Source organism: Anomaloglossus baeobatrachus, chromosome 2 (assembly GCF_048569485.1).
Source record: "Anomaloglossus baeobatrachus isolate aAnoBae1 chromosome 2, aAnoBae1.hap1, whole genome shotgun sequence".
NCBI lineage: Eukaryota > Metazoa > Chordata > Amphibia > Anura > Aromobatidae > Anomaloglossus > Anomaloglossus baeobatrachus.
The window spans coordinates 566,082,395-566,103,126 of NC_134354.1; the positions used below are offsets into that span (position 1 = coordinate 566,082,395).

Consider the following 20,732-nt stretch of genomic DNA (forward strand, 5'->3'; position numbering starts at 1 on the left):
CGGTAGCTGTATTTCCCTTGTGCTGTTTGGACGGTTGCCTTCAATCGGGTCTTGGCTGTTTGGAAACCCCTGGGGTTCCGGTCACTACCGGATTTGACCTGTTTAACGGCGACTCCAAGCCTGGTCGGGGTCTGCAGGCCCTGCCGGTTTGTGCTGGCTTCACTTCGCTCCCCGGTTCGGTACCGGCGGGCCACCGCCCGTCCCTGGTCCTACGGTTTCGCGTCGATCTGCCTCTCCTGCAGACGGTCACCACCATCTGCCAACCTTGCTCTCGGTGCCCGGGCCACGTACCCGGACACAGTCAGTTTGCTCCTCTACTACTCCTTCACTCCTTCTCACTTTCCTAACTCCTCTCAACTGACTTCCTTCTCCCGCCTCCAGGACTGTGAACTCCTCAGTGGGTGGGGCCAACCGCCTGGCTCCACCCCACCTGGTGTGGACATCAGCCCCTGGAGGGAGGCAACAAGGATTTGTGTCTGACTGATGTGCCTATCTCAGGGTGGGGGTGTTGTGCTGTAGTACCTGTGACGACCTGGCTAGTCCAGGGCGCCACATTCCCCCTTGGTTAAATGCAGACCGTCCACGGGCTGCCCTTCCATCACCGGTTTTATTTTCAACTGAAAAAGGTAGAAAAACATATGAAAAACATTCAACAAAGCATTCTTATGGATCTTCCCTTAACGGGAGGCACGGTACTTTAACGTTACAAACACAATTTTATTAATAATAACGGTCGGCTTCCGCTCTCCCACCCAAACAACCTGGCCCTGATGCTGCCCCTAAGAAGTGGGCAGCACCCGTTGACCCCAGTCCAGATCCAGGCTGCCCGAGCGGGAACAGGTACGGTGTCTCGTACCCTACGGTCACTTCAGTGGACCCCACGTCCATGGGGGACCCCTGACCCCCGGAGGATTGCCACCGGTTACGGTAGTGGCGGGCCTGGGCCATCTCTTTCCTCCAGGCCAATCCTCCAAATCAGCCTCTCCGGAGGTGGCAACGGAAACATGCCAACATATTTACATTTCCACTAGTTTGTGGGTGCCCTGCAAGTTCTCAGGCGTGTCCATAAGCAGTTTCTTATGCACGGTACAAAGGGTCCCTACGGGGACTACTTGCCGGCAACGGCCGATTCAATCACTGTCGACAATCAGGTAACATCTTCGGTTGATTACTTTCATTATTCATGTACATATTCACACACTCAACGTATCACACCCCTAATGGTAGTTTCCCTGTACCTAAGCGGGGGTCGACCTAGGTTGGGACGTGTGGACCTTCGGGGCCCAATGTCAGTGGTGACAGGCAGTGGGGCAGAGGGAACAACTGGATCCTCTTCCCGTCTATCGTGTGGGACGGGCGGAGACATAGGGGAGCTAGGTACAGGTGCATCCCTGGGCACTGGCTCATAGTCGACTACTTCCATCTCTTTTTTATCCACGGGTTGTGGGAACAGTATCACTGGAAGAATCACTGCGCCGTTCTGCGTAGGCCAATCTGCCGGGAAATCGCCCATCATGGTGTGGATTACCCCTTTTTCCTTCTCCCCAGCCGGTCTAGGGACCGGAGCTTCAGTTGCCACCCTCAATGGTGGTGGGCACCTCTTCAGGTGGTCCCTGGAAACCGTGGCCACAGTCTTCCCCTGGTCACGACTGACCTGGTAGGCCTTCCCATTCTCCCATTTGGTGGGTTGTATATCATACGGGGTCTTCTCCCATTGATCATCCAGCTTATGGGTTCTTCTCTTTTGCTTCAGTACTACATCCTCAGGCTGAAAAGGACCTGCAGGCGCCTCCTGTTGAAGCACTGCTCCTGCTGTCCCCGACTCCGGCACAAGTTCTTTTCTACGTATTCTTGGACCTGTCGGTACTGCGCCCTTCGCCGAGTGTCCCATCCAGCAGTCGAAGGGAGTGCTTCTGGAGCTTCCAAACCTATTTCCAGGTCCACTGGCAGCCGACCGGGCCGAGCTCTCATCAGGTATGCCGGGGTGCATTTCGTAGAGCTGGAGGGGATGTTTTTGTACATATCGACCAGGTCAGGTAGCTTTTTTGGCCACAGGTTCCGCTCTTCTAGCGGTAATGTCTTGAGGAGACCCAGGACCAGGTGGTTCATCTTTTCACACATACCATTGGTTTGGGCATGGTAAGGCGCGGTCCGAATTTTCTTGCAGCCGTACAACTGGCAGAATTCTTGAAACGCCTCCGCTTCAAAGGCCGGACCCCGGTCAGTAAGTACCCTTTCTGGGTACCCGTGCGGTCGACAGAAATAGGCCTGGAATGCTCTAGCGGCGGTACGGCCGGTCAGGTCCTTGACTGGGACAACCACCATGAATCTTGAATAGTGGTCTACAATGGTCAGAGCGTAGGTATACCCACTTCGGCTAGGAGTGAGCTTCACGTGGTCGAGGGCGACCAGCTCCAGCGGCTGATGCGTGATGATTGGGTGCAATGGGGCCTTCTGGCTGGCCTCGTTCCTTCTTCTCAGTGCACAGGGACCACATTCTCGGCACCAGGCTTCCACAGACTCCCGCATCCCTCTCCAGTAGAATTGCTCCCTCAACAGCATCTCCAACTTCTTCCACCCAAAGTGCTCGGCACCGTCATAGTATGCCTGCAAGACAGTGGGCACATTAGCCTGGGGAATCACCAGCTGGCGAACCTTCTCGTTGGTCTTCGGGTTGATCAATTCCCGATACAGCTTCCCCTGGTGCAGGTACAGCCGGGCTCGTTCCCTCCACAGTCGTTGGGCCTTGACGGGGGCGGCAGGGTCTATTCCGGCAGAGCCCTGTTCCACCAGGGTCTTGACCAAGTGAACAGCAGGTGCCTGGTTCTGGGCTTCTTGCCACCCTTGACTGGTAAGCGGATCTAGGTTCACCTGTTGTTGATGGACATGCAACTTCTCAGTCAGCGGCCGGTGAAAGGCAGGCAACTCGATTTCTTCGAGGTCATCATCATCCGGCCCCTCTCCCGACAGGTGGGGCATCCGGGAGAGTGCATCGGCATTGGCATTTGTACGGCCGGCCCGGTACTTGATGGTGAAATCGTAATTAGCCAGCCTGGCCACCCACCGCTGCTCCAATGCACCCAGCTTAGCTGTATCCAGATGGGTTAGTGGGTTATTGTCCGTATAAGCGGTGAACTTGGCTGCCGCTAGGTAATGGCGGAATCGCTCGGTGATGGCCCACACCAGTGCTAAGAGCTCGAGCTTGAAAGAGCTGTAGTTCTCAAGGTTTCTTTCCGTAGGTCGGAGTTTCCGGATAGCATAAGCGATCACCTTCTCTCTTCCGTCCTGGACCTGGGATAAGACTGCTCCCAAGCCTACATTACAGACATCGGTGTAGAGGATGAATGGGAGACTGTAGTCGGGGTACGCCAGGATTTCTTCCCTGATCAAGGCCGTCTTCAGCTGGTGAAATGATTCTTCATTTTTTTCTTCCCACGCCAACGGGGTTCCAGGGGGCCTACCACCCTTGGTCTGTCCCACGAGGAGGTCTTGCATGGGGGCGGCCATTTTCGTGTACCCCTTAATGAAGCGGCGGTAATAGTCCACCAGGCCCAGGAACTGCCTCACCTCTCTCACCGTGGTCGGTCGCGGCCAGTCCTGAATGGCAGTGATCTTTTTGGGATCTGGGGTGACGCCTTCCGCGCCCACCACATGTCCAAGGTACTGCACCCTGGGCTTCAATAGATGGCACTTGGAGGGCTTCAATTTCATCCCGTACTTGGCAAGGGACGCGAACACCTCCGCTAGGTGCTCCAGGTGGGCTTCATACATCTGTGAGTATACAATTACATCATCTAGGTACAGCAAGACGGTCTCAAAATTCAGATGTCCCAGACAGCATTCCATTAGCCGTTGGAAGGTTCCAGGGGCGTTGCACAGCCCGAACGGCATGCTATTGAACTCACAGAGTCCCATGGGTGTAGCGAAGGTGGTCTTCTCACGGTCTTTAGGCGCCACGGACACCTGCCAGTACCCACTGGTGAGATCAAGGGTAGAGAAGTAGTTAGCGGTTCTCAGCGCGGCCAATGACTCTTCAATACGGGGTAGAGGATAGGCATCTTTATGCGTTATCTGGTTAATCTTACGGTAATCCACACACATCCTCATGGTGCCATCCTTCTTCTTTACCGGCATCAGCGGGGCGGCCCAGGGACTGTAGCTATCCCGAATAACCCCGCCTCCTTCATGTTCCTCAACATGTCTTTGGCGCATTGGTAGTGTGCAGGGGGGATGCTCACCAGTGGGGATATTGTGTTGGACCCCTTTAATCCGCCCGAAGTCTAGTGAATGTTTGCTGAAAACCTGCTCGTATTCCTGTACCACTCTGTATACCCCTTCTTTATGATGTGTGGGGGTGTCATCAGTGCCTACGTGTAACTCTTGACACCACTCATCTAACCGCCCCGGGGATGGGTGGTGACTGGCAGGAGGCGGTGAGGTCGGGGGAACGGCCTCTTGGATGGTGTGGGGGTCTAGAGTAAGCAGCTTGGCGAAGGTAGCGTACCGGGGAAGCCTAACCTCCTCCTCCCCGCAGTTTAACACCCTTACGGGCACTCTCCCTTTCTTGACGTCTACCACCCCTCGGGCGGCCATTACTGTGGGCCAGTGTTCTGAGGGCATGGGCTCTACCATGGCTGGGTAATCCCGTCCCTGGGGACCTACCGCTGCCCTGCACCAGATCATCATCTCACTCCTGGGAGGAACAATCAAAGGGGCTGCATCCATCACTCTCACTCCCCCCAATCTCCCTCCTGTTGAGTTCACTTGCTGCCGATACATCAAGGCCCGGATCTCACGCTGCACAGCCCTCTGTCGGCCTCCTGCTGCTGTGGCGGCCAGCTGCCGCAGTAGGGTCAACACCTCACTCATGCAGTGCTCCATCACATTAGTCCCTAGCATTACCTTCGGGTTATGATCGCTGGGTTCATTCATTATCACAATCATTCCCTGGTGCTGCAGTTCAGCCCATCCCACGGTCATGGCTACTTGTTTGTACCCCATTTGGGTTAAGGGGAGTTCATCGGCTGCAACCAGTGTCATGTTACCGTCTGGAGGGGCAAGTTCATCATTTCCCTAATACCGCTAATACAGTGTGTAAGGTATCGTGGTTACCTGGGATCCAGTGTCTAGGAGTACCATCAGTGGGATGCCGTCCACTGCCAGAGGGATGATGGGCCGGGCTCCAATGTACCGGTCCCGCCAGTCGTGGGGGCCACTGGGTTCTACTCCTGAGGATTGGCCCTTGGCCCCAGGGGTTGTTCGTTTAACGGACACCGTCGGGAGTAGTGGCCGGGCTTGCTGCACCTGTGAGTGAGTCATTGGCCCTTCTCCGCTGCATCCAGGGGACGTCCTCCGGGCTGTCGGCGAGCTGCATCCTCCCCGGGGGCTTGGGTCTCGTCGGAGGCTGGAGTGCGGCGAGTATCTTGGCGAGGTCTCCATCCATGCGACGGACCTGGGCAGCCAGCTCCTCCATCATTCCGCCAGGGGCTGCAGGCGCCGAGGGAGCTGAGAGAGAAGGGGCTATCACGATGGGAGCCGTCTCAGCTGGCCATGGGGCCGCTTCCGGGCCGTCGGATGCTGGGGGTTGCAGAGCTTTGACGGCCCGTTCTTTCAGCATAGCAAAGTCCACATTAGGGTGTTCTAGGGCCCACAGCCGGAGCTTCTTGCGGTCCTCCGGGGATCCCATCCCCTGCACGAACTGCTCGACTAACATTTTGTTGCTGTCTGCATCACTAATGGAATCCACCCGCTTCAGTGTGCGGAGGGAAGTTTGCAGGCGCAAGGCATAGTCTCAAATACTGTCTGCAGGCCGCTGTCGGCATTGGTAAAACTGCATCCGCAGCTCGGCTTCGGTGCGGGTCTCGAAGGCAATCTGTAGCTTTTCAAAGATGGTGGCCACGGAGGACCAGTCCCCCTCGGTCCAGGTCTCCGTCGCCTGCTCATCCGCGCCGGTTAGCTGCCCCAGCACTACCGCTGCACGTTGCTTGTTGGTCAGGGGATATAGTTCTAGGACCGGGTTAAGCTTCTTCCGGAAGACCTGCATAGTGTCAGGTTTCCCGTCGTACTGCAGCAGCCAGGTAGCTCCGGGCACATAGGAGAACAACATCACCTGGGCAATGGCGGGGGCCGCGGCCTCCCCTGCTCGTGCGGCCGAAGCACGGCCTGGCCAATTCTCAATCACGGGCGCCGCTGCGGCTGCGACCGCCGCTCCTCCAGCGGCCTCGTCGGGCGCAGACATCTTGTTTCCGCCCCCTTGGTCTTTTCTCAGCACCTCCTCTTCAGGGGCGGAGCTTCGGCTTTCGCGCCTCAACTGCTCGAGAAGACGCTCGAGCGGGAAAATCTTTGCGCCCAAGATGGCGGCTTCTGAAATTTTTCGGCCGGATACCGCCGGCGGGACACAAGGCGCACTTCTACCAGCCGGTAGAACGGTAAGATCCTGTTCGTGATGCCAAGTTGTCGCGGTTGGGGAGGGCGCTGCGCTCACCACGCTCGGGTCCGGCGCTGCTGCTGCTGCTCAGTGGCTCGAGCGGTGGGCCGGATCCGGGGACTCGAGCTGCTCTCCTCGCCCGTGAGTGAAAGGGGAGTAGTTTGGTTTGGGGATTTGGTCCGTGACGCCACCCACGGGTTGTGGTGAGGTTGGAGCACCACCGCTGCTATTGACGGGGATCCCGGGAGCGATGGCAGGGAGCAGCTGGGATGTTTCTCTCCCCTCTGTGGGTAGGGGGGTTTGGTGGTCCCGGGGCCCGGAGAGGTGACGGGGAGGCAGGGTTGGCAAGGTGCAGGGTCGCTTGGCTGCGCAGCGCAGTGCCGGACGGCATGGTAGTACTCACTCAGCCACAAATGGATGCAAGTCTCTGGTAAAACAAACGGCTGGATAGACGAGTCCCGCAGCCGGCTGCTGTGGTTTCTCCTGGACAGTTGGTGGTGGCTGCCTTTCCCTGCACCTTTTGTGTATCTTCAGTCCCGATGGCTTCCCACCGGTAACCCGCTCCCCAACGTGTATATGGGCTGGAGGAGCCCTATTGCCTGCAGGCTCTGGCCCTGGGAACTCTAGCTGTGGCGGTAGCTGTATTTCCCTTGTGCTGTTTGGACGGTTGCCTTCAATCGGGTCTTGGCTGTTTGGAAAACCCTGGGGTTCCGGTCACTAACGGATTTGACCTGTTTAACGGCGACTCCAAGCCTGGTCGGGGTCCGCAGGCCCTGCCGGTTTGTGCTGGCTTCACTTCGCTAACCGGTTCGGTACCGGCGGGCCACCGCCTGTCCCCAGTCCTACGGTTCCGCGTTGATCTGCCTCCCCTGCAGACGGCCACCACCATCTGCCAACCTTGCTCTCGGTGCCCAGGCCACGTACCCGGACACAGTCAGTTTGCTCCTCTACTACTCCTTCACTCCTTCTCACTTTCCTAACTCCTCTCAACTAACTTCCTTCTCCCGCCTCCAGGACTGTGAACTCCTCAGTGGGTGGGGCCAACCACCTGGCTCCACCCCACCTGGTGTGGACATCAGCCCCTGGAGGGAGGCAACAAGAATTTGTGTCTGACTGATGTGCTGTAGTACCTGTGACGACCTGGCTAGTCCAGGGCGCAACAGATCCAAGTGGTAACGCCCCTAGTGATAAGACAGACTAATGGTTTAACCAACTTAAAAAGGCAATAAATAAATGGTTAAAAGAATCAACATATCCACTGCAATGTAAAAATGATTTCCTGTTGATATGTTAAGTCTTTTGAGCTTCTTTTTACCATGTCAGGTTTTTAAATATGCAAAGGAGTGGAAAGACATGACCTGACCATTTTTCAGGCAGCTTCTGTTTGAAAGCCATTCTCTAGTTTATTTAATACAATTTAAATTAAAAACAAAGGATAAAAATATCAGAAAAGACAAGTGGAAAAAAAAAAGTTGTTTTAGATCAAAAATGACGCTGACGTGTGCTGAAGCGTCTACCATCTGAAAAAGTTCCAGGGTTTGCAGACTTCTAAAGGACATTGTATGCCCATACCTTAAGAATGCAAAACTTTAATCTTAGAAGTGTTAAGTGGGCTTTACACACAGCGACATCGCTTGCGATGTCGCTGGTGAAAGCACCCGCCCCCGTCGGTTGTGCGTCATCGGCAAATCGCTGCCCGTGGCGCACAACATTGCTTACACTCGTCACACGTACTTACCTGCTTAGCGACGTCGCTGTTGCTGGCGAACCGCCTCCTATATAAGGGGGGGGGTTCGTTCAGCGTCACAGTGGCGTCTCTAAGCGGCCGCCCAATAGAAGCGGAGGGGCGGAGATGAGCGGGCCGAACATCCCGCCCACCTCTTTCCTTCCTCATTGCGGGCGGCCGCATGTACAGTGATATTCCTCGTTCCTGCGGTGTCACACATAGTGATGTGTGCTGCCGCAGGAACGACGAACAACATCGTACCTGCAGCAGCAATGATAATCGGGATTACAACGACTGGAGAACGATCAACAATATGGTGAGTATTTTGGATCGTTAACGGTCGTTCGTGCGTTTCACACGCAACAACATCGCTAACGAAGCCGGATGTGCGTCACGAATTCCGTGACCTCAACGACATCTCGTTAGCGATGTCGTTGCATGTAAAGCCCGCTTTAGCCTTGGCAGCAGCACGGCTCTCCTGGGTTGTTCAAGAGCAGTGATACAGAGACAGCTAATCAGAACATCAGTATTCCAGTCAGCAGGTCAAGTGAGCTGTAGGATATGTCAGATGGTGGTGGTAATTAGTGTGCACTGCTCTCCTGGGTTGTCCAACCTTAGGAGGAGTGGGAAGCTGATCAAGCTGGCTGCGACTGTAACCATTACCAGTGGAGGTCCCTGGGCCCACCGAAGCTCCAGTGCTGTGGTGGGCCAGTCCAACCCTGTTGCTGTCTGACTGTCAAAACTCTTTCCGAAAGGCTATGGATTCTTTTCAGAATACAAGGACCAAACTTATTAACGTTTTAGGCTTTAACATAAAAAGTACAGTGCTTACAAAATTATGAGTAAAAAGAGAAGTTATATACATATGCAACAGTTATAAAATAAGAAAATTCTAGAATACATCTAAATGCTTCCATCTGCTCTTCTGTTCCTTGACGGTAAGGGGAGTTATGGTTCACACTCAGGCCAGGCTGACCCCCAGAATGTGAATGTTTTCTAATTGTTCAACCCATAGTTTTATATCCCTAGTCCTGGACTAAGGATTCCAATACAACTGTATTATTTAAAATGCAAATATCAGGTCTGTAACTGGACAATGAACAAACATAAAATAGTTAATTGTCTTCCATTCCCTCTTATTGCGGGTAATAGGGAATGCCTGGACTGGGTAAGACAGGATCATCTCACCATCCTTTGAAACTTGAGCTAACTAGGCCTAAAGGGCCATTTACACGCTGCGATAGCGCTAACGATATATCGTCGGGTTAACGGTGTTTGTGACGCACATCCGGCGTAGTTAGCAACATCGCAGCGTGTAACACCTATGTGCAACCTTAAACGATCGCAAAAGAGGCAAAAATGGTGTGTGATATGTCATTCATTTACCAAAAATCGTTGTCTGGTCAGTAGCGAGGTTGTTTGTCGTTCCTCTGGCAGCACAAATCGCTATGTGTGACACCGCAGGAACGAGGGACAACCTCTTACCTGCGGCCGCCCACAATGAGGAAGGAAGGAGGTGGGCGGGATGTTCGTTCCGCTCATCTCGGCCCCTCAGCTTCTATTGGACGGCTGCCGTATGACGTCGCTGTGACGCTGCACGAACCGCCCCCTTTATAAAGGAGGCGGTTAGCCACCCACAGCGATGTCACAGGGAAGGTAAGTCCGTGTGGTGGGTGTAAGCGATGTTGTGCGCCACGGGCAGCGATTTGCCCGTGACGCATAACAGACGGGGGCGGGTACGCTCGCTAGCGATCTCGCTAGCGAGATCGCAGCGTGTAAAGCACCCTTAAGTGTCTGTACTACCAGAGATACATTATTTAGGTCAGGGTTCCTGTTAACTTCATAACCTACAATAAACGTTTTGACTTTTTATGGCCCTTTGTATTAACTTAACCACGTGGATGTTAGACTTATTGTAACATTATATTTTCCTTTACAACTTACTTTTTCTATCTGTTTTCATTATTCTGCCATATGAACTTTTGTCTTACATTGTTTACAGCTTGATTCAAAGGAGACTGTCCCTTCAAGCCTGACTGAACATACACAATAGCATACATTTGAGTCAACTCATGAGATCTCAGTCATCTCACACAACTCTAGGAGGGACCTGTCATCCACTGCAGACATATGGGGAAAAGCTGAGAGGGAGAAGCACCTGATTAGCTTTATCTCTCTCAATGGTCCTTGACTAATCAATTATTCATGCAGTCAGGTTGTCATTCACGGTGGTTTGGGTAGCATGAATTGATTGACAGTTTCCCTTTAGGTGAAGTAATAAGCTATATAGGTAATTTTTCATCAGATGTACTGTACATCTGTGACGCCCTGGCAAAACCAGGTTGTCACAGAGCCTGCACAAATCCACCAAAGTGCAGGCCATTCCCCTCTTTGACACCAACACAGTCCCCACACAGGCCAATCAGGCCTAGTCACTCCCCCACCCCCCAGGACAAGAGGAGGGATCGAGAAGAGCTTAGGAAGTGACAGAGCAGAGTTTAGTTTCAGTTTGAGCTGTAGTCAGTGGAGAGCTGACAGGAGGGAGTTGGAGCTCCCTGGAGAGGGTGGTAGTCGGGGTTGGAGCCCCGGACGACTGAACTAGCCACGCTGACTAGGTGGCAGTGAGGGCCACAGGTGATGGAGATCTGGTCACGGGGAACCTGAGGCCGACCGGGGCAGGCTTGTAGCCCGCCGGTGCCGAGAGAGGGGATCCGGTCCAGAGGCCGTTCAAGCGGACTAGTCCAGACAAGAGAGAGACAGGCAGAAAGTGCAGGAGAAAGGGCCCCTGGCTGTATATCTGTGTGTGGGACCCGAGTGCAACCGCTGGAGGCTACCGGTCACTGGCAACTTGGTTTACAATACAGACTGTGTGTGGTTACTGACCCTCCAAATTATCATCAGCTCATCCAGCACCACGACAACCGAACTGTGAGTTTCCTGCTCCCTGCAATCCCTCACAATACCCTGGGTCCCGGGACTACACCTCCCCTACCCATGGAGGGGATCCCACCTTGCTGCCTGCTCCATCAGCCTTGGGCACCCCCATATCTAGGCAGCGGCGATGTCACCATCCATCACCGCAACCCACGGGTGGTGTCACTGATAAAGACTCTATCCCCTGTAAATAACCCCTTTTCACTCATGGGTGACGGACGGCTGCGTGAGCCCCGGATCCGGCAGCCAGTCGAGCCACAGCAACCGCCCGGATCCGAGTGCCTTGAGTGGCCCCCCTGTTATGGTCTGCCCCCCGCCCGCGACACATCTACTCCAGATTATGTAGTCAACCACTTGGAGCAGTGTCAACACACAAACACAGAAGAAGGGCTCTGTTCAAAAACAATATATGGACACATTGCAGTCCAATAGCTAATCATAATTCACAATTACTACTGCTTTAGGCTGCTTGCCCATGAGTGTTTGCAGCATTTTGGGCGGAGCATGCTTCAGCTGCGTCCAAAACACTGCGTTGTATAGTACAAGTATAGTGGATGGGATTTCTTGAAATCCCATACCCATTGTGCTTGTTTTTTCGCAGCAAACACTTACCTGCGGTGCGTCTTTCCAGGCCATAGCTTCGCATGCATCCTCTGTAGGTAGACCACAAGCGACAGACTGCAACGCACTGAACCCTGATCGTGGGTACAAGCAGCTGCGGTCTCCTGTGTTCTCCTGTTGAGGAGGCTCACGGACCAGGAGGTCAGGACCCGCTGCATCCAGGACGCAGTGAGTCCTGATCCCCTTACCTCTTGGGCTGCACGAGTTGCTCCAAAGCTATATCCTACTCTGATTTTCAGTCCTAATCAAGCATAAATTGCAGAGTCCTGAAAATCGTTAATTGGAAGCAGCAACTATGTATCAGTAAATTAATTCAATTAGTCAAATTTGTCAGTAAATGTTCTCCAATTACTGAAAATGTCTTCTGATGTACAATATAATGTATTACATTTTTCCCTGTTAGTAAATCAGTAAAATAGTATATCAAAGTATACTATGAGTAGATAACACTGACTTTACAAAAAAATCAGTGTCCGAGTTCAGAGTTTGCGTGCTTTATGTACACTAACCACTCAATTGAGCATTGGTGTGCTCGGGTACACTCAGTGCTCGGCCTAGTGCAAGCCATTTGCAGTTGCTGAAAGGCTGTCGGTGGGGGGGAAAACAAAGTTTTCATATGTAGTGTGTAAAAAACAAAAAAGGAACCCCTCCCCCGGAAGTACATTGAACTTTATATAAAGTCTGGCTGAACCTGGCAGACCCAAACTTCCGTGGGTCCACTCATATCTTAACTCTGAGTAGTAAAGGCAATCTGTAAACAGGCTTTTGCTAAACAATCTGATAGTAGCCAAACATAGGGTGAGAAAGTCTGATTCCAGTGATGCAGGACTTACTGGGTTGCTTGAGTAACAGAAGGGGATTTAGTCAGGTCACCGGTTAGGGATTCTGATAGTGTCAGCAGGAAACATAAGAGGAATGCAGAGGGTCCAGCAATCGGAATCTTCATAAAACCATTCTCTTTTTGTAGAAAAAAATTTAAATCTTAGAACATGATGAAACAAATGCGTTTCGGACTGTGTAATTAGTATTTGTATATCATATAAAGACTAATGACACAGTCTGAAATTCGTTTGTTTGATCATGGTGTCCCTAGGTACAATTTTTTTATGACTTTTTTTCTACCATGTTTAACGATTTTATTTTTTCTACAATAAAATAATGGTTTTTATGAAGATTCCGATTGCTGGACCTTCTTCCTGTGTACAACTGTCAACATGCTGCTAATCAAATGGAGGAGGCGGAGTTACACCGATTAGCTAGTCTGCACTGCTCATGGTATGTAATCCTATAGTGTGAATCTCCTGCTAGGAAAACACTCATTGCATTGACAATACAGCATACAGCCTAATAAGTGACACATCCCTGGAATCAGGCTTTTGTGCCCAATATTATGTTGCTCTCAGATTCCCATTAATGTGTCCTCACTGATATTAGCAGGTGCACTGCAAAATCATGTGGACTTAGGTGTAATTTGGCTAAATGAGTTCACACATATGCATCTTATAGCGGCTCAGAGTGCTAAGAAATAGACTACATTACAAATGATGTTTGTTTACCAGCCGATGTGCCTTACAATGAAACTCGTATCCTAAATGTTGCCGCCTCCCAGGGTAATTCAAGTGTTCTGCCCATATAATGTACACAGCTGATGTGCTCTCCGCTGCCAACAGCCACTGTAAACAACTGACTTTTATCAGCGATTGCACGTCATTTTGCTGTGGCACACAGATTTCATTGCAGCCCTCCTGCCCCTTCTCTTCCCACAGAAGTTAACCAAACTCTGAACTGTACCCTACAGCCAGTGCTGGGGCAGAGGAGGAGCTCCCTATGATGCCCTTCTATCCAAGAAGAAGGAAGAAAACAGGAGGAGAGAAGGTACTTTGTCTATGTAATAAGTACCTAGTGCTGGTCCGCAGCCAAGTGCAGGGACTTTAAAAGAAAGGACTACAACAGGACATCCCTCCCATTCTCCAAAGAATACACCACCACTCAGTGGCACTATCACAGTCACCATGGGTATGTAACTACTTACTGCAACCCACTAATCTGTACTGTCCTTAATAATGCTCATTATCTACTATGTTGCATCATAATAACTAACCTAAAATTGTAACGTAATATCTAGTATTTGACTAATTCATTGTTTTTGTAGTAATTTCCTATATGGTTTCTTCTCTAAATCTGGGATACTAATGTAAATGTGTATAATAATAGGGAATATTTGCTTGGAATCTTCTAATCTTTCTGCCGGATTACAAATATTAGAACAGATTAATTGTACACTTGTGTATTTACTATAGAAATTTTTAAGCTGCAAAACATATAAACATGTAAGTGTATTAGCTTGAGCGTAAAATTCATTTACACTACTCCCTAAAATAAAAACATAAATGTAAACATGCATGCACAAGAGCAATACGGAGAAATGTGACATTACCTACTCGACTGCTTCTTTATTACTAATACTAATATTTCTATCTGCTTTTTCATGAATATCTATGAATCTGTGATAATATCACTAGGACATTCTTGTAGAGTTAAGAATTTTTTCTAAAAAATCCTCAGTTGTTCAAAATAGCAAGGTTTTAGCAAAACAGTTGTATTTTTTACCTTTACTTTGCCTAAATAAGACCAAAAGTCTTAAAGAAGCTATCTACTACTTTAACATTGATTGTGTGTCCTACTCCTTAGGACAGGTCAGCAACATCTGATCGTCCGAGATCCGACTCCAAACACCTTCATAGATTAGCTGTTCATGGTGCTGGTGGCAGCAGGCAGCCAGAAATGCTCCCATTCGAAGGTTTTCCATCTTCTGCACATCTGCCTCCCATTCAAAACAATAGGAGGCAAATGTGCTGTACCCGGCCGCGGCCATTATCAGAAGACGGAGCAGCTCTGTTAGTGAGCATTTCCGGCCATCTGCTACTGCCACCGGCACTGACAACAACTAAACAGTGAGGGTGCTGGGTGTCGGACCCTGGCCCATCAGGCATTGATGACCTGTCCTAAGGATAGACCATCAATGTTAAAGTAGTGGACAACCTTTTTAAGGATTAGACATTATCCATTAACAATTCTCTATGTCAGAAATGGCCAGCATACAAGCACTATAATTGATAAGAAATCCCACTAAACATATTTAATAAAAAACATAAGAAATGTTGTGATGTATCATTGCAGGACCTTCACTTTCCTGCAGGTATAGGTAAAGAGCAAGGGCCGCTTTACACACTACGACATCGCTAAAGCGATGTCGATGGGGTCACGGAAATTCTGGCGAACATCCGGCCGCGTTAGCAATGTCATTGCGTGTGACACCTATGAGCAATTTTGAATCGTTGCAAGAACGTTCAAAATCACTAATCGGTGACATGGGGGTCCATTCCCAATTATCGTTGCAGCTGCAGGTACGATGTTGTTCGTCGTTCCTGCGGCAGCATACATCGCTATGTGTGACACCGCAGGAACGAGGAACCTCACCTTACCTGCGTCCGCCGGCAATGAGGAAGAAAGAAGGTGGGCGGGATGTTACGTCCCGCTCATCTCCGCCCCTTCGCTTCTATTGGCAGGCCGCTTAGTGACGTCGCGGTGACGCTGAACGCACCTCCCCCTTCAGGGAGGGATTGTTCGGCAGTCACAGCGACGTCGCTGAACAGGTATATGCGTGTGACGCTGCCGTGGCGATAATGTTCGCTACGGCAGCGATGACCACATATCGGCCATACGACGGGCGCGGGTGCTATCGCGCTCGACATCGCCAGCAAATGCTAGCGATGTCGCAGTGTGTAAAGCGGCCCTTACACAGAGGACCCATTGGTCTTGGGAGTTATTCCCATAGATTTAAAATATACAAATGTAAATTGCCCTGAGTGTAATTTCTTGAATACACAGTAATCTTTGACGTGAAGTTACTGTAATGCTATGATATTCTTAGCATATTTCAATTTTTAGCACATTAGTATGTTATTTCTAAAGATATATGTATTTACTGGCACAAAGACCATAGCATAGAATGAGTAATTCTGCGTAAAATGAATTGTCAGCAAAATAGGCAAAATAAAAACCCAACTGTTCCCATAAAAGACAATTGAAAAGTGAAGATAAAAAATTTGTTTGTTATTGAAATTGAAGTCTGTACATAAAGTATAGAACAAACATAGACAACCCCTAGGCAAAGTTACTACAGTTGTAAACAGCATTAAAACTCATGAGGCTTGGCACTTTAGGGAAGGTTCACACTGTGTCTGCTTCTAAAAAAGCTGGAAAACACTCCCCAAATTCTCTCTATGGAAAAACAACTTGCTGTTCATATGTTTAGTATTTTGAGCATCTTTTAAATGCTTCAAGATTTAAAAAAAAAAAAAAAAAAAAAAAAAAACATCCGATGGGAGAAAACGAAGTGGAGGACACTTCTTTGAAGCGTCTCAGGGACGCATGATAAAAACTTGGCATTCGGCAATCAAAAGGCTGCAAAAACTCTTCAGGAAAAAACTCTGCAAAAGCACTTGAAAAACCCTTCAAAACCGATTCAGGATACTAAAACTTCTAAAAAACTATCCAAATAAGGAGAATTTCCTGAAGTGTTTCCACCAAAAAAACTCAGTTTTTGACAGCCTGAATAAAGCTCACACCCTTTGAGTACACACTGTCTTCTTCCAGCGGACATCCATTTTTTCAAGCAGAAGATGCTTCAGGAATCACTCTTTTTCTAAGGAGTTTTGAAAACCTGAAGCATGATTTTTAATGTTTTTTATTTTTTTCTTTTCCTGTACGCTTTTACAACATTTTATTTTTTTCATTTTCCCCCATTTTTTTTAATCAGCATTTTTTTTTGTCATCTATTCACTGGTGTATCCTAGGTGTTTTTAAAAATCCTTTTAAAAAAATTAAGAAAATGCTAGCACTTTTTTAAGCAAATGCTCAGACCGCTCAAGCTTTCAAAAGACAACAAGCATTTAAAAGACGTCCAATCATCTGGAGATTGTTGCAAGGAAGATACTGAATACTTTACAATAGAAGTCAATGGAAAAGCTGAAAAGACATGTATAAGATGCAGACGCTTCTTCTTGGGTGTTTTGTCAAGAGTTTTTTGCGTAAATGAAATGCTAGTGTGTTCATTGTTTAATGCAATAAAAATTTAAAGAAAGCCAGAGAATAACCATAAAAAGAAACACAAAATACAAATAAGATGCTACTAAAAAGGGGGAAAAAATATAAAGAAGGTTCAGAAGCTGATGAAAAAATGTTACAAAAAGACACTTTAGATTTTCAAAACTCCAGAGAACAGAAGCAATATGTGAAGCAACTGCTGCTTTAGAAAAGGTGTTTTTTTTACTACAGGAAAAAGACGCAGTGTGAACATAACCCCAACTCTTTCCAACAACTCTTCAAGCAAAAGATGATTCCATAAACCCACCTTTTTGCTGATGTTAAACGTCTTTTATTTGCTTCTTTTGGTCTTTTTTCATGAGCACTTTCTTGATTAATTTTTCTGGCAGCCTTTTTATATTTATTTTTATCAGCTCTTTTTTGGGTGTCTTTTTACAGGCTTTTTTTTAATCCATTAGTTAAACAATGAAGAGAACACTAGTGTTAAGCTGGTGTCACACTAAACGACAGCGACAACGACGTCGCTGTTACGTCACCATTTTCGGTGACGTAACAGCGACCTTGTAAGTCGCTGTTATGATCGCTGCTTAGCTGTCAAACACAGCAGAAGCAGCGATCATAACGTCGCTGTGCTACATGTTCAGAGAGCAGGGAGCCGCGCTTAGCGCTGGCTCCTTGCTCTCCTGCAGCACACATCGGGTTAATTAACCCGATGTGTGCTGCAGCTACATGTCACAGTTCAGAGAGCAGGGAGCCGCGCTTAGCGCTGGCTCCTTGCTCTCCTGCAGCACACATCGGGTTAATTAACCCGATGTGTGCTGCAGCTACATGTCACAGTGCAGAGAGCAGGGAGCCGCGCGCACTGCTTAGCGCTGGCTCCTTGCTCTCCTTGCTACAGTATACATTGGGTTAATTACCCGATGCATACTGCAGCCACATGTCACAGTGCAGGAGCCGGCGCTGGCAGCAAGAGCGGAGGCTGGTAACCAGCGTAAACATCGGGTAACCAGGGAAAGGTCTTCCCTTGGTTACCCGATGTTTACGCTGGTTACAGCTTACCGCAGCTGCCAGTGCCGGCTCCTGATCGCTTCATTTCGTCGCTCTCTCGCTGTCACACACAGCGATGTGTGTGTCACAGCGGGAGAGTGACGACCAAAAAATGAAGCTGGACATTCAGCAACGACCGGCGACCTCACAGCAGGGGCCAGGTCGTTGCTGGATGTCACACACAGCGACAGCGACGGGACGTCGCTGCAACGTCACAGAAAATGGTGACGTAGCAGCGACGTCGTTGTCGTCGTCGTTATGTGTGACACCAGCTTTATTTGGAGAACAATTATTGCAAAAAAAGTTCTGCGGACACAACTTTTTTTGTCTGTTTTCTCAGCTGGATTAGTTTTTGTTAACATTGAACTTATTTGGAAAACGGATCTAATAATCATCCATCCATTTCTCTTTCATTTGTAAAGGATCCATTTTTTTCTCCAATGTAAAAAAAAATCAGATGCAGCTGAAATCAGTTTTTTAAAAACAGACAGTCTCACACTCTCTCTCTCGTTAATCATAGTCTTTTTAATGGGGTTGTATGACAATAAAAACCATTCTGTGTCATTTCAAACATCAGAAGAACACAGGATTGCGAATGTACTGAGTGCAGAGAAGAAGAAACATCCTCCTAGGTACTGTAAGGTTGGGGCGGTCCTAATGAGTGATTGATATCAGACATTGCCTAAAGGCTGCTTTACATGGTACGACCGATTGTGCAATTTCACAATCGATCGTACCCGCCCCCGTCCTTTTTGCGTCACGGGCAAATCGCTGCCCGTGTCGCACAAAGTCAGTAACCCCCGTCACACATACTTACCTCTCGTGCGACCTCGCTGTGGGCGGCGAACGTCCACTTCCTGGAGTGGGAGGGATGTTCGGCGTCACAGCGCTGTCACACGGCCGCCGGCCAATGGAAGCGGAGGGGCGGAGATGAACAGGACGTAAACATCCCGCCCACCTCCTTCCTTCAAATAGCCGACGGCGGCCGCGTGACGCAGGTGAGCTGCTGTTCATCGTTCCCGGGGTGTCACACGGAGCGGCGTGTGCTACCCCGGAAACGATGAACAACTAAATTAAACGATATTATGGAACCTAGCGAGCAGTACACGACTCACGATTTGTGAGCGATACTGCGTTGCTAGGAGGTGTCACACAGGCCGGCATCGCCAGCGATGCCGGATCTGCGTCACAAAAACCGTGACCCCGACGATCTATCGCACGATAGATTTTCTGGTGTAAAGCAGCCTTAACTCTCCATGCACTTATGGAAAGTGGTGGGGAAACCGTACTTTCAAGAACCTATTATACAATAGGTTATATAATGTGAAAAAGGCATTACTTGAGCAAACATATGCACAAATAATATCCATCTGCACTGCACCAATTCAGTCACTTAGGGTCAGAAACCAATTAAATACAATGATGACTAAGTCGTACATTTGTGCTTGTGTGAACACGAGAGACCCAGAATAAGGAAGTCATAATCTTAAGAGCTATAGATCATAAAATAGGAGATCTGAACAACACGTGAAGTGATTCATGGAAATGGAGATACTGGCATCCAATTTTCTCTATGATCCAATAATATGTACATAAACTAATGTTGCAAAATTAAGTCTATTCCACTTGCTAATTTTAGAGTCATATTTTATTGCCATTAGTTACAGAACAAATATTACAGAAACAATCAGCCATTACACATATAAACAAATTGGCAATCAAACTGAAACTCAAAGTGCATCTGATTGCTCCGTCAAGAGATAACGCTCAGTGCAGAGTGCTGGAGCCCAGTCCCATGGATTGTGAAATTGACCGGAAAATATATTTCAAGACTGAAATTGCTTCCATCTTATAGATGTGTAAACATCTGGATGATGAGGGCCTTGTTTGTGATTTTTACCAGCTCATATCCACTGTATATCTGAAAACAAAAAAATCTAAAATAAATATCAAATAACGATAAATATCAAATTCGTAAATATTTGTAAATGACAATATAATAATAGGAGAATTAACCCCATAGCGACGGCCTAACGTCTCAAGACGTCGGAAAAACAGGGTACTTATTCTGTTCCGACGTCTTGAGACGTCAGGCCGGAAAAAGCTTGTAGCGCCCCCCAGTGACGAAAAATCTCGGGGGTTTCAGCTACCGGAGGTAGCTGAGACCCCCAAGATTATGAATCGGGGTGTTTTTTTTGGACCCCGTTAATGCGATCGCCGGTATACACCGTATACCGGCGACAACATTAAAAAAAAAAAAATGGCCGGTAAAATTGATTTATTTCTCATCTGACATGATCAAACATGTCAGATGAGAAATAAATATGAGCCCTTAGTGCCCCCAAAGCCCCCGGTACCGGAGAGTCCCCCCACCACCCCTACCCCCCCTCCGGAAAATCCAAGACGACGCGCGCTGAAAACTGCAGCCGCCGCCGGCTCTGCATTCATTTCCCTCCGATCTGAAATGATCAAACATTTCAGATCGGAGGGAAATGTCCTCCCCCTGACCCCTCCTCCGGGCCACCGGAGATCTCTGGTCCCCGGAGCCCCCTCCGGTCTCCAGAGCCGCCTCCCCCCTCCCCCCTCCAGAGCGTGGAACATGGCGGCCGCATCCATCCTGCTCTTTCTGCCGCATGTGACACGTCACATGCGGTAGAAAGTTGTCCCGCCGTCACCCCCCGTCACCCCCCGTCACCCCCCATCACCCCCGTCACCCAGCCCAGCCCCCCCCAGCCCCCGGTCTTACGTTACCTGTCTGCTGGTGATCCGTCCCTGCGATCACGCCGCCTGCTTCTTGAAAGCTGGCGGCGCATGCGCAGAAAGCGGCTGTCAGCTGGATCCCTGCAAGCAGGGACTCTGACGTCGCTG

At 49.3% G+C, this 20,732-nt stretch overlaps 1 protein-coding gene across 1 annotated transcript in view; it reads left to right on the forward strand.

Annotated features, from left to right (window-relative positions):
- The first annotated feature begins 13,638 nt into the window (after nt 1-13,638).
- The window catches only part of SLC15A1 (solute carrier family 15 member 1), a 98,051-nt gene continuing 90,957 nt past the window's right edge, over nt 13,639-20,732 (forward strand). The window contains exon 1 of the mRNA XM_075336722.1: nt 13,639-13,724. Within this exon, the coding sequence (XP_075192837.1) occupies nt 13,721-13,724 (4 nt within the window). The 5' untranslated portion in view covers nt 13,639-13,720. The remainder of the gene's footprint in view (nt 13,725-20,732) is intronic.